Source organism: Epinephelus moara, chromosome 14, assembly GCF_006386435.1.
Source record: "Epinephelus moara isolate mb chromosome 14, YSFRI_EMoa_1.0, whole genome shotgun sequence".
NCBI lineage: Eukaryota > Metazoa > Chordata > Actinopteri > Perciformes > Serranidae > Epinephelus > Epinephelus moara.
The window spans coordinates 19,850,026-19,863,902 of NC_065519.1; the positions used below are offsets into that span (position 1 = coordinate 19,850,026).

The following is a 13,877-nucleotide window of genomic DNA, read 5'->3' on the forward strand; positions in this document are numbered from 1 at the left end:
ACAACAGAGGACAGTACATTTGCACTTCACTTCAGTTATTTGTTCCGTGCAGAATTCAATATGCTGGAATGGTTTTTCTCTCTGTCCATCTGACTGTGCAGCAAACATTGAACACACCATTGTAAAAAGACACCAATTGTCTGATTGATGGCTCTTAACTCGGGCTAGTCAACCAATAGTCATCATATAGGGCCATTAGTCGACTAGTCACCTGCATGTTTACGATATTAACGTAATTATTAAATGATATATTTTGGGCGAGGCAACACAATGGTTTGAGTTGAAGGTGTGAGAAAGAATAGTATCAGTAACATTGTTAACACTGTGCTACATTACAGAGAAATACAAAACCGTACTAATGAACCTTCATTAATATAGGCCTATATTTTATCTACAAGTGCACGTCACACACTGAGCGAGCCGCCTGTTAATGACGCTGTGGGCTAATGGGCATGTAGCTACTTCCATGTTTCAGATGATACGTCATGTTTGTAGTCGACCAATGAAGATGAGTTTACATATCACCTTGGGTTCGTCCTTCACCTTCTCAAAATGATCCCACACTTTGGATTTCCTGCCCGACATGTTATTAACTAGCCTGTGGAATAACCGCAGGTACCAGCCCTGGAAATTAACGTGACTCCTGTCTGAGCGTGACCACTTCCTGTGTCTGTCCTTTCAAAATGAAATTCCCACATGGTCCAGTCATATAGGTTTTGATGTATTTTGACAAGGCGCAGCTCTTAATAGAGTTTCACTTTGTCTTATCTTTATTTCTTAAAGCAACCAATGAAATCTTGCCGACTTATGATCTTTCTGGTCGACTAACGTTTGGTGTACTATTAATGGGCAGCCCTACTCTTAACACTTGTAATTCATAGTCAAATATTTAGTTTTTTAACAGACCAATTTGCTGACAGGGGATATTATCCACTGATTTCTCAGTTTTTCTCTCTTTAGAGTGAAGATATTTTGTATTTTTTTGTCTTTCTGTATCGTAATACAATATTGAGTTTTGATTCCTACTTCCTAAAAACACAATAAACATAGTGTTTAAATATTTCACATATTACACAAATTCAAAACAACACTCTGGACAGACATTGTTGGGATTTAAAGTCCCCCCCTCTGTCTGTTTCCCTCGGCAGTTTGAATTTGGACAAGCAGACGGCCAAAGGCAGCACAGCGCTGCACTACTGCTGCCTGACCGACAACAGCGAGTGTCTGAAGCTGCTGCTGCGGGGGAAGGCCTCCATAGAGATCGGTAAGGAAACACACACAGTAGTGGTGCATTCACTGTCCAGCTCTTTCTTTCTCATTTCCTCTGTTTTTCTCACACCTTGTTTCATTTGTATTACTTTTGCTGAGGAAGCACGACGTTCACAAGTAAATGAATGTTTTGTCTCACTGCTTCATCCTCTGTCTCTGTCACACAGACACACAGACACACAGACACACAGACACACACACACACACACACACACACACACACACACACACACACACCCCTTAGTCCAAGTCTTTCAGGTTCAGTTCCCAGAGGTGCTGGCTCTGCCAACGGACCATGGTAACTCTTTCTCACAACACTAATCTTTCTCCTCCGCCATGACATCAACAAAACATCCAGATAATAGATACACAGAGAGAAGGAGGACAGAGAGAAACCAGAGAGCTGTTCAGTGTGGGAAACAGGCTAATTACACATTTCTCATGTCACAGTGAAATAGGAGGAAAGAAAACGGGCTGTGTGTTTGTGATCATGCGGCATGTGGATACAGTAGTGATTATACGTTTCTGTTGTTTTCCCTCGCAGCTAATGAGGCCGGGGAGACACCGCTGGATATCGCCCGGAGGCTTAAACACCTACAGTGCGAAGAGCTGGTGAGCTTACTATGTTTAGACTTGGCTTGTGACTGCAAATACACTTCACTTCCTGAAGCCATGTGAAGAGCTGTCAGTCATTTGTGTCTACATGTGTGTGTAGTTGAACCAAGCGCTGGCGGGGAAATTCAACGCCCACGTCCATGTTGAATATGAATGGTGCCTGCAGCCTGAAGACTTGGATGAAAGTGACGAAGATCTGGATGAGAAGGTGAGAGACGCTTTGTAAGAAGAGTTTACAAAGAGCTCGAGGAGAAAACAAGAATAATAAAGTAAATAAAAATAACACATTCTGAAAGGGAAAATTCAGTGGAGGATGATGAAACCTGAAACAACAGCCTGGAGAATCCTAAATAATTTCTACGAATGGACATTTTCTTTTGTTTTGTTACTAATAAAAAAAAAATATGGTGTCCTCCAAAAAGAAAAAGCTGAATTAATTATTCCGTTTGCACTTAAAAATGCATGCACTTCTCGCTCTTTGTGTTTTTGTGATGATGTTGTGAACTTGTACTGTAGCTTTTTTTTTTTTTTTCTTTAAAAAAATGCATTTCCTTTAGTGACACTTAAGTGAATCTGGAAATATTTGCCAGTTTGGATTCCCAGAGGCTCAGATGAGTGCAAGAAAGAAGAGCTACTTGTGTACTGTTTTTTGAAAATACCTCATTCAGTATTTGCCAGGAAGTTGTTTTTTCCCCATAACAGTAATGCATTTTTAAAAACACAACTGTACAGCATACTTAGTTAACGGACACATGACCTACAGTACGTCTGACCCGTCACACTCTAACATTATCCTGCCCCTCCAGCCCAGCCCTCATCGCAGAGACGAGCGTCCGGTCAGCTGCTACACCCCGAGCAGCAACTCCCACCTCCAGGCCGGTTTGGGCTCTGCGGGCCGGGACGGCATCGGCCTTACCAAGGACAAGCAGCGGGCCTACATGCCCAACCTGGTCAACAACGAGACATACGGCACCATTCTCAACGCCAGCCCGCCTCAGTCTGCAACAACCTCTGCTCCGCCGCTGCCCCCGAGAAACCTGGGTAAGCTCAGACGCAGCAGCATCAGAAGTATATGTCTCATCATCGTTTCATGAATATGTTAAAAGTTTTAATGGATGAGTAGATGAAAAAGATCCAGCTAAACCTGACGACCTCTCTGACCTGAACCTGACCTCTTTGTCTTCCTCAGAGAGCCGATATTTATAAGATATGCCTCAAAGGGACAGTCTCATTTAGATCTACATCTGTGAGGGCCTAGTCTCATTTAGCCTGTATCACTGGTTCCCAAAGCCTGTATGTTAATTACTGTGCAGGGCTGAGTGACTCTTTGACCTGTTTTAACACCACAGATGTCTCTGGGCACCGCAGCAGGGGAAAGTCACATTGGACACAGATGGACGGGCAGCTTTTCCAAAAAGTCGTCGCCCTCTTAAATATGTGAAGTTGGCCTCGTGCTTCAAGTGGTCTTAAATCTAAACGGCAGGATTTCTTTTTGTGTTGGAAATAAGTGTTTTAGGACGCCAAACTGGGGGCGGCAGTAGAGTCACCGGTTCAAGTGCCAGTTCACCTCCTGGGCATTGCCAAGGTGCCCTTGAGCAAAGCCCCAACTTCCCAACTGCTCGGGGTGCCCGTCCAAGGCAGCACCCTCGCTCTGACACCTCTCTGACACAATTGAACTTCCCCTCTGGGATTAATGAAGTGTTTCTTCTTCTTATCTTCTTAAATTCGGTTTCATGAAAAAGGTTACCTGATAAAAAAAAACTTAATTAATGAAAGTCTGTTTATGTGCTGCTCGTAAAAATCTTCATCATAGCTTTGCAGGCCAGCCGACAGTCCACCACAGTCGGTCTTTAATAACATTAGTGGCTGTCTGGAGCGCTGCCAACCGAGCAGAGGAGAAACAACAAGCTCTGTTGCCCACCTCGCCTCACCGCAGCCCGGCCCCAGCATTCTGCACATTCCCTCTCCCTATTAACTGTCACTCGCAATTACACTCAAATGGAAATGGCTTGACTTTTAAAGTGGACGCTGGTTCTGGCAAAGTGCGGTACACTCTTCCTCTCTCTGTGTTTCTTTTTTCATCAGATTAACCCTTCTCTGTCTCTGTCTCTCTGTCACAGTCCAGTTATCCGGTCTGGGGGGGATCGGTCAGTCTTCAGTGTCCAGCAGCTGGAAGCCCGGTTCTTTAGACTTGGTTGGCAGACAGAGGTCGTCTTCAGACCCCCCCAACATGCACCCTCCTGTCCCCCCCATGAGACTCACTTCAACTGGAGGTATGGACCCCAGCAGACCTAATCCTCCATCCTCCTTTAGCTGGACCACTGCTGCAGTGAAGGCATTTTAGTATAATGTGGTGTTTTAGATTCACAGCCTGTTTATGTTTTTAGTATTTACTGAATACTTTACTGTAAGAAGCCATTTAAATCAGGTGTCCCAGATCTTACAGTCACTAAGGAGCACACACTTTAAATTCTTTGCAGGTGCTGAGTTGAGTGTTTATTTGCCAAATTAAAATCCAACAAATGACATAAACAGAAAAATTGAAATTGTGCCATGAGAAGAACAAAGCCCACAAGGGTTTATTAATTACATCTACCTAAATAATATGAAAGCAAATCCACAATTTTGAAAATATGAGCAGCACTTATTTATACTATGAGAAATTAAATGTATACAACAAATGATTGAGGACACCAACTGAAAACTACTTTCTGTAAAAAGAAGACAGCTGCACTACTTAACTGAGCAACAACTGTGGAATTGAACAAATAATACAACTCAGTACTAATGAAAACACTCCCTCCATATGGGAGTAAAGTTACCAGTAGAAAGGTTTTGCAACAAAGTCCTCAAGCTGCTGACTGGCTATGTCTGCTCGGCACTCCAGACCTTAAATCACCACGTTATCAATGAGTAAGTGTGCACCACTGTGCTCAATCACCCACCACTCTGTAAGGAGGGGGAGGGCGGCACCGGACACATCCCCAGCTCTTCTTGGATTCAACATGGACATGATTAAAACAAACATGTCCCTTAACCAAAGGATTTGAATAGATCACTTTAATGTTCCAGTTGAATTTGATTAAATATTTTTAATATTATTTTTTAAAATCAGTAAATTGGTATAAAAATAAGTTTGGACACAATATCAGATTTTTTAGGACACGATTATTGTGGCCAAAATATTTCACAATAACAATATTATTGTGATATCATAAGAAAATGTAAAAAAAATAAAATAAAATAAAAAAGAAAGTCAAATACATCTTTGATTTTGTTTGCTGTGCGTTTTGTCTATTTTTTATTTATTGATATTGTACTCAAAATATGAGTGTAGGGAGGCAGAGAGCGAGACGCAGTGAGAACAGAATTTTTAAGACAAGCTGGATCATTTACACGATACCATCATAATGTGTACTATTAACATGATATCAGTAGTTCATTTTTAAAATATTACGGTTATTGACCTCTATTTTGGATGCATTCCAGATCATATGATTACTGAGTACAAGTGAAACAAAACTGAGAGGACTAGCAGCTTCAACACCAGACTGAAAATTACTGATTGTTTCTTTATTGATAGGTCTATATTAATCAGTTAATCTCTTTATTGTGATTTACTGATTAATTATTTAGCTTGCAAAGCAAAATGTGTCACTTAACCCTTTGAACCCCGAGCAAACTGGTGTGATTTCTTTCAAAAACATGGGGGAAAAGGCAATGAGCAACTTGGTAAGAAATGTCCGACAAATTGCAAAAAAGAATAAAAATAAATAAGACTTAGAAAATTATTTTTTTGAAAAATGGGGGGGGGGATATATATCTAATTATTATTATTACATATTTAAAATTATGGTACAGAATTGTTTGTTTTTCTTTTATTTATTCATTTATTTATTTATTTTTAACTTATTTTCTTGATTTTAATTTTCTCTTTTTACTAATTTCTTGCAATTTTTGGGGGGTCATTTCTTCTTTCGTTCCTCACTGACTTCCAGTCTAGAAATTCTGACTGTCCAGTGGTGCGTTAAGTTTGCCAAGGTATGAAACAAAAAGCAGTCAGGGTGTGTTCCTGTGTGTCCCAGGTCTGGGTCCTCCTGTGGCGAAGATGGAGTCCATGAGCATACAGTCCAAGTCAAGCCAGGGGCTGCTGGGATCCAGAGCAGTACCACCTAAATCTCCTGCAGGGTAAGAGCAAAAGGGAAAAACACATTTTTTAAGATGTCTGCAACTATGAATTTAATGTTAACATGTTCAGAGTGTTTCAGCCTGCAGTCGGTGCTCAGAGGTGTTTTTGCAGCTTCATTAGCTGCACAGGAAAACAATACATTCATATAATTCACTACACAGAGGCAGGGAGGCCGCGCTTTACCCCAGGGTTGTGTATCTTGCTTGTCTTGTAATGTGGTGTTTGTTTCCCAGGAGGAATGAGCCGACATGGCTGCTGTTTAGCCGCTTCATTAGCTCCCAGGCTGAGCTCTGCATCGAGCCAGATGAGCAGTAACTCTCCTCCGCAGTCGCCCTTTTGTCTTTTCGTCTCCCACAGGGCTGATAGTGCCGTAATAAATCTGTAACAGAGCTGTTGAGAGACTTAGAGAGCCGGACAGCTTTCTGTTAGATGTTTGTCTTTATATAACTCTATTGATGAGACTACACTCTGTTTTTGTTTTACAGCAACGATAAAAGCTTCAACAGACCTCTTAATCGAACAGTGTCCATAGAAAGACCAGGTGAGTACACAGATAAGAGAGATAAAATACTCTGTGTCTGTCCACTGTGCGGAGAGTTACATTCACATTGTTCTACTATCTGTTTCTTCTGTGGAAACGTGGAAAGTGTTGTTGTCCTTGTGATTTAATTTCCTCTTCCTGTTCCAGCTAAGGAAGTGCCAGGATGCCCCCAGAACTCCATAGGTCAGTCTCTGCCTCCAGCCCCCACGCCGAGGAAGGCCTACCCAGTGAGTCCCTCATTCTTCCTCTTATTATTATCCAGATACTGTCGATTGTGAAGTGCTTATTCATTCATGCTGTTGTACAGATTCACTGGCTTTCCAAGTAATGGTTTGTTCCATTATTAGTGTTGTGCAGGTCAAACTATTGTCTCAGTGTTTCCAGTGACACTTAAGCAGTAAATTTCCTTCCTGTCCTCCATCAGGCAAAAAGCCTCTGTTTTTTCAGAGAAGCTCTTTTTTATTTTTTAAGGTGGAGGAAGAGCGGTTCATTCACAACTTTCTAGCCTGCAGTTATGAATAACTGTGACATTCATTTCAGGGTGCTTTCACACTTGTAGTTCAGTTCATTTGGTCACACCAGAGGGAAAAAATATACCTTGTTGAACTTAAGTTTTGGTTTGGTTTCTGTTCACACTGGCTTTTTGCAAATTAACCAAGAGAACTAAACATGAAGTTCTACCTATCATCAGGACCCACGTGGGGAAATCAAATTCCAGGGACTGACAGAGGTTTATGCAGCAGCACTTAAATTAGTGCTGCTGCTCTTTTCGAGCGGTCTCGGTTTGGTTGTTTGGTCCACACCAGGGTGCGACTGACAGCTTTTACACCAGCCCAAATCACCTGTTCCAACTACACAAACGCACCTGAGTTCATGTGAAAGCCCCCTTAGTTTTCAGTCAGTGGAGAATTCTAGGATTGACACAGTGATTTCATTGTTTAGATTTCGTGCCTCGGAGCTTCACTGATGACACATTATTACTGAGTGAATCAGTGGTTGTAAAGGTTTTATATCTGATACCTACAGCTGTTTTCCAACCATAAGTCTTTGGCACAAATTAAATCAAAGTTACATTAAAATTTATGGTGCAAATTAATTAAGCAGTACAAAATAAAGAAAGCACAACAGTAGAGATGGACCATATGACAAGTCAAACTTATGTGCATACTTCATATAGAGTTTCCATTGAGCTCTAAAAATAAATGGCACCTTATCCTCAGTATGTTGACCAATGATGAAGACAGGAGGTAACAAGAAGTCACTATGTTTATAGAAGACAAAGGGCTCTACTTAAACCATTTATAGCGCATGGTCTAAAAGTGCATGGTGCAAGTACATTTAAAGCATGTCCACTTTGTTCGTCAAACGGTGTATAATCTGGGTGCAAAGTAAGGGGCAAAGGGGTTGTATTTAGTCCCTTAAGTAGTTATAAGTGTGTGTTATAAATGTAACATTTTAACCCATCGGAGTGTCGTCTCCCATTCCCTTTAAAAGCCAGGTGCACCTGGGGCGTCCGGTGGCCGAGTAGGTAGAGCAGGCATCCCATATACAAAGGCAATGTCCTTGCTGCAGCGACCATAGACTCGATTCCAGTCTGCGGCCCCCTGTCCCATCCAGTAAAGGCAAAAAGCCCCCAAAAAATCTTAAAAAGAATATAATAATAACAAAAATGCCAGGTACGCCTGAACCTGGAGTATTGCTGCTTACATGACGGATTCAGCAAATCGGAGAAGCTAGCGGTTTTGTGCTGACAGTGATGCAGTAAGAGCAGTAATGTCACTGCAGCAAATATAATGGGACATTTATCTAGCAAAACTAAAAACTGTAGTTATAAACTCGACAAAGGAATAAAACTAAACTTAGCTTCTGAACTAATCAATGAAGTTACACTGCTACTGGTGTGTAAAAGCGCACAGCGTCTCTCTTACAGGGGGGTCAGACAGCAGCTCCACTCTGCTCTCTGCTATAGTCACAGTTTAGAGAATATAATTAATATTTTGTCATTAATGATGTTTTATTTCACCCATTCTTGTGTCCCTGTGTGTGTAACAAGCAGAGAGTACATGCATCTTACTATCTGAATAATGCAACCTTTTAATAGCAGAAGAATACTACACTATTCTGACTTTTGACCAGGTTGTTTGTTGGTCAATGGCACAGTCATTTTTGCTGTCTCAAAAAAAGCAGTGTGTCAGCAGTGCACCTGACCATACCTCATTTTAAGACCTACACGCCCGTGTGTGCACAGATGGGCGCAAGTACATTTGCTACCTGCACAACATGGTGGTCAGATCCTAACAATGACAGTTGTGCTGCCCTGTGTGCTGCTTTGCCGGGTGTGAGATAGGGCCCAAAATGTTTTTGGCCATTCAGTCTTTATAGCTTCAAATCATGAATGTGCCTCTAAGGGCTTTATAACATGCACAGCTACAACACCCACGATCATTAGACCCTTAATTTGGAGGGAAGGAAGGACAAACTCCCCCAAACATTTAAGAGGAGGTTAAAAAACAGAACAATAGTAGAAGACGAGAGCTCCCGAGGAGTTTTGTCCTGTGTCTATTTGGAGACTCTCACTGACTTCATCTTCTCTGTGTAACTTGGCCTTTGTTCCTGATAATAAAAAAAAGATCCCAAGAGTATAAGACAAACAAAAAAGGCAAGACTGTGAGTCCTGACTGTGTTGCAGCATTTTCACCACTATTTTCTCTTCTGCACAAACTTGTGTGAACCTGTCTGTGTGCTTTTGTCCCATCTCTCAGAAGCAGAGGCCGAAGCGAGTAAAAGCCATCTACAACTGTGTAGCCGACAACCCAGACGAGCTGACCTTCTCTGAGGGCGAGGTGATCATAGTGGACGGAGAGGAGGACCAGGAGTGGTGGGTCAGTATCTCCCACGCTGCACATCTGAGTGTTACGTGTGTCTTTGCATTTTGGATACTTGTTTTCAGATTAAAACACAAAGCGCTCCCAGTGCGGCTCGTGTCCCACTCTGGTCCCATTTTCACCATGTGGATGTCAATGCACTCGGTAACCATGGTGGCTAAAGCAAAAAGCCATGACCTCATTCAGGCTGATATTCCCCCCCCTCCTCCTCTTTTTCCGCCTGCTGCTGCTTCCTCTGTGGAGCCCCTTGTGTGAACGTCCACCAGCTGCAACTTGTTTTCCTCTGAGCCACCTCTGCAGATATGACCGTATTTAGTCACTCTCTCTCTGTCCCCTGCATGGACCCTAAAGATCCCCAGGGTCCCCACTATGCTTCCTCTCTGTCCCGCATACAGCAGCCTTATCACTGTGTGTGTGAAATATTAAAATGAAAGCACAGTAATGAGGCAGCACAAAAAGGGGATGAAGTCAGACGTCGTGAGTTTCGTTGTGGTGCTTCGGTTGCAAGTTAAATTTGTCTCTTCACTGGAAAACAAGCTACAAAGTTGCATTTTTAATTTCTGAGTATAAAAATAATTCATAAGCAATGTAAAACAAACAACAGAAGGATGTTTTGCTGTTTGTAGAAGCTGTATTTATAACACAAGTTTTCCGTTTAGGCTGTATCAACAACTCTTATTATTCTGTTTTTATTTCCTCATCGGCCTGTCATGTGTCACTTATAGCCTTGTGTGAACCTTGTTGGAGCAGAAACATGTCTTAGCTTTTTATTTTCAGGTATAGAAGACGTTTAAAATGACTTAAATGGATGTAATAAGTTCTGTCTTCTTTTTGGGCCAAGGTAATACAACGTGGGAATGTCATCTAAAGTATTATGTAGATGTTAATTGTGATTTAGTCTCTCATAGTCCACTGTGTGTACTCAGTTAGATGGTGTTTGGTAAGGCTAGATGTTGGCACTGATCTCCTGATTCATTTCAATTTGGATTTTATATAGTGCAGAAATATAAAAGCAGTTTTCAGTTTTTATCCTGAAAACGTTTTATTTTTTTTTTGTATGTTGTAATAACTTGATTTTCATTGTGTAGACATGTTAGACATCTTGCATCTCTAACTGCACCTTTTTTTTCAAGTCACGACAGTGTTCACATTTATGCATATTTGCTGAGAAGAGGCAGATCATATGGAATTCTGTTTAAGTCAATATGGAATAATAAATAAATAAATCTATTAAATAAATATGGCTATAAAATAATTCTTTAAAAAAAGAGGCAATAAATGAATAATTAAATAAATAAATATGGCTAGGAAATAAATCCTAAAATAAATAAATATGCCTATTAAATGAATAATTCTGTCTGTAAAATAACCCTGAAATAAATAAGAGGCAATAAATAAATAAATAAACCTACAAAATAAATAAATATGGCAATGAAATAAATCCTGAAATAAATAAATGAGGCAATAAATAAATAACTAAATAAATTTGCCTGTAAAATAAATAATTTTGTTTATAAAACTAAATAAATTTGCCTGTAAAATAAATAATTTTGTTTATAAAATAAATCCTGAAATAAATATAAGAGGCAACAAATAAATAAACCTACAAAATGAATAAACATGGCAATGAAATAAATCCTGAAATAAATAAGAGGCAATAAATAAATAAATCCTGAAATAAATATAAGAGGCAACAAATAAATAAATATGGCAATGAAATAAATCCTGAAATAGATAAATGAGGCAATAAATAAATGACTAAATAAATTTGCCTGTAAAATAAATAATTTTGTTTATAAAATAAATCCTGAAATAAATATAAGAGGCAACAAATAAATAAACCTACAAAATGAATAAACATGGCAATGAAATAAATCCTAAAATAAATAAGAGGCAATAAATAAATAAAAATGCCTGTGAAATTAATAATTTTATCTATAAAATAAATCCTGAAATAAATAAGAGGCAATAAATAAATAGATAAACCTACAAAATAAATAAATATAGCTATGAAATAAATCATGAAATACAAAAATGTGTCAATATTGTTCAATAAATAAGTAAAAGGTTTTTATTTATTTAATAATTTTTAAAGACATTTTTATTTAAAAAAAAAATAAAAAATTCAGGGAGCTTTTATTTCCTAATGCCATATTTATTTTCCAGCTGTTTTTATTTTTCTTATCAGACTGCAACAGTAGCACCAGAACATCACTGAATCACAGTCTCTTGGATATATTTTATGTTTTTTCACATATAATATTGACTTAAATGGTGCTCCATACATTAGTCTTGTGGTTTTAAGAATCGATATTGAATTCTTTCAATAGCGATTAATCGGAACACCCAGCCTCAGTGTGTAGTGGTGTTTTAGTTTTGTGTATGTGCCCTAGATGACTTGTTTTGTTTTAAGCAGTCAAACTGTTTAGTGTTCAGTGATATTACGCCCTCCTAATAGAACAAGACCCATCTTAACTGCAACTAGCTGTCTCTTATCATCCTCTGACGTTGCTTCTGTCTTCCCTCTTCACAGCTGGGTCACATTGAAGGTGATCCGATGAGAAGAGGAGCCTTCCCGGTGACATTTGTACACTTCATCCCTGACTGAAAGCTTCCTCTCTGGGTCTCAGGAAGTGTCGCAGGATGCGGCGTCCCTCCTTCACCTGTCTCTATCCAAAACCAGCCAGCAAATCATCCAGCTTGGTCCCAGTGTTTGTTGTCGACATCATCACCTTCATCATCAGCGAGCTTCGTAAAGTGTCACTGCTGTATCGTCACCTCGGCTGCAACTTTGTGTGGGCGTCGGCGCGGCAACCGTGGCAGAAAGTCAGGGTGTCGCTCCTGGCGAGGCCTCGTGGGACTCTGAGTGGTTTTAATGCTTGCTGTTAATGTTTCTGACAAAGACTCCTAAGATTTAAAAACAATGATTGTAGTGAATGACCTCTCGCAATAAATGCACTTTGCTTGTCCTCATCCCTGTTACGAAACATCAGACGACATGTGACATAATGAAGGTTAATATGTACAGTATTCATTTCATCCAAGTTCTGTTGAGCTGTGTTGTACAGATAGAACTGAAAAGGCTCCAGCAATGTATTTTAACTTACTTACAACTGTAAATGTGAACACAGTCAACGTGCTTACGCTCCACCTCTGTGCATGAGCGATTTTAAATGCCTACCTGCTTATAGGTGCAACCTTTCAACCCTGTAGTAGGCCTCCTATGTGGAGGCTTGTCTAATGGTGCTACGTTAACCCCCGCAATATGCTAGAAGCTGCACCCGAGGGAGCGCTTCCCTGTCCTCGTTTCAAAGACAGACAGACATTGAAAGGGGGCGACAATAATGTAAAAATAGCCTCCGACTCGTCACACCTGGGAGAAGGCGCTCGCTCACAGGTGTGTAGTGATGGAGCAGCTTTTCCGCACACACACTGCCTGTACTGTTTCATCGTAGAGGATTATATTCAACAGTCCTTCCTCCCGTGCAGTTAGAGGTTGGATGGTGACACTGACTGCAGCCAGTAATTACATTCATGCAGAGTCTGACACTTTGCGCTGTCATCTGCCTTATTAGAGGAACAGGAAGTGTGTGTGTGTGTGTGTGTGTGTGTGTGTGTGTGTGTGTGTGTGTGTGTGTGTGTGTGTGTGTGTGTGCGCGCGCAGAATAAGCTGAGACTGAAACAATATTGAAGTAAAGAAATAAAGAGGGCGTGGGAATGGAATGAAGAGCAGGAGTTAACTCTCTGACTAATGTTGCTTCCTCTTTTCTCTATTCACAAATGAGTCTCTATCTCTAAAGAAATAGCCTTCCTGCAGCTTCAGCCTACTCCTATCTGTGCGTCTCTGGGGTCCCATGATGTAGAAAGATGAGTTTATCAATAGTGTTATGAAATAATTATCAAACATCCAATGTAATTAACTTCCTTTTGGTTGCAGAGCAACTTTCTCTCTGTTCATAATGTTGATATTTAGGCATTTAACCTGAAACCAGAGCCTTTCCGTGGATTTGTGAATGACGAGAAGAGAAGTGTGTGAATCGTACAGTAGCTCTCTTCATCACGTTTAATATGAACTCACTGGAAACAGGAAGATTTAATAATCTATTCGTGTAAATAGATTTGATTTTGTTGATATTTATATGTTTAAAAAAAAAAAGAAGACTTAACCTGGGCAGAAAATGTCTTTTAATGCGCTGTGGTGATGAGCAGATGCAACCTCAGCTGGACCTGTGTGTGCTGAAAACACAAATACACACACACACTTAACTGGGAAAATAAACTTAATTCATTCTTGTCAACTGTCTGTGGATCACTGCATCGACTCTTAACTCTGTTGTGCAAGTAAATGGGAAAACTGGAATAATAAAATATGAAGTAA

At 40.2% G+C, this 13,877-nt stretch overlaps 1 protein-coding gene across 1 annotated transcript in view; it reads left to right on the forward strand.

Annotated features, from left to right (window-relative positions):
• Positions 1 to 13,877, forward strand: part of asap2a (ArfGAP with SH3 domain, ankyrin repeat and PH domain 2a) — an 85,518-nt gene extending 71,641 nt beyond the window's left edge. The window contains exons 19-28 of the mRNA XM_050062084.1: positions 1,149 to 1,264; positions 1,814 to 1,881; positions 1,985 to 2,092; positions 2,691 to 2,925; positions 4,005 to 4,157; positions 5,970 to 6,072; positions 6,559 to 6,614; positions 6,762 to 6,841; positions 9,377 to 9,496; positions 12,033 to 13,877. Coding sequence (XP_049918041.1) covers positions 1,149 to 1,264; positions 1,814 to 1,881; positions 1,985 to 2,092; positions 2,691 to 2,925; positions 4,005 to 4,157; positions 5,970 to 6,072; positions 6,559 to 6,614; positions 6,762 to 6,841; positions 9,377 to 9,496; positions 12,033 to 12,107 — 1,114 coding nt within the window. The 3' untranslated portion in view covers positions 12,108 to 13,877. The remainder of the gene's footprint in view (positions 1 to 1,148; positions 1,265 to 1,813; positions 1,882 to 1,984; positions 2,093 to 2,690; positions 2,926 to 4,004; positions 4,158 to 5,969; positions 6,073 to 6,558; positions 6,615 to 6,761; positions 6,842 to 9,376; positions 9,497 to 12,032) is intronic.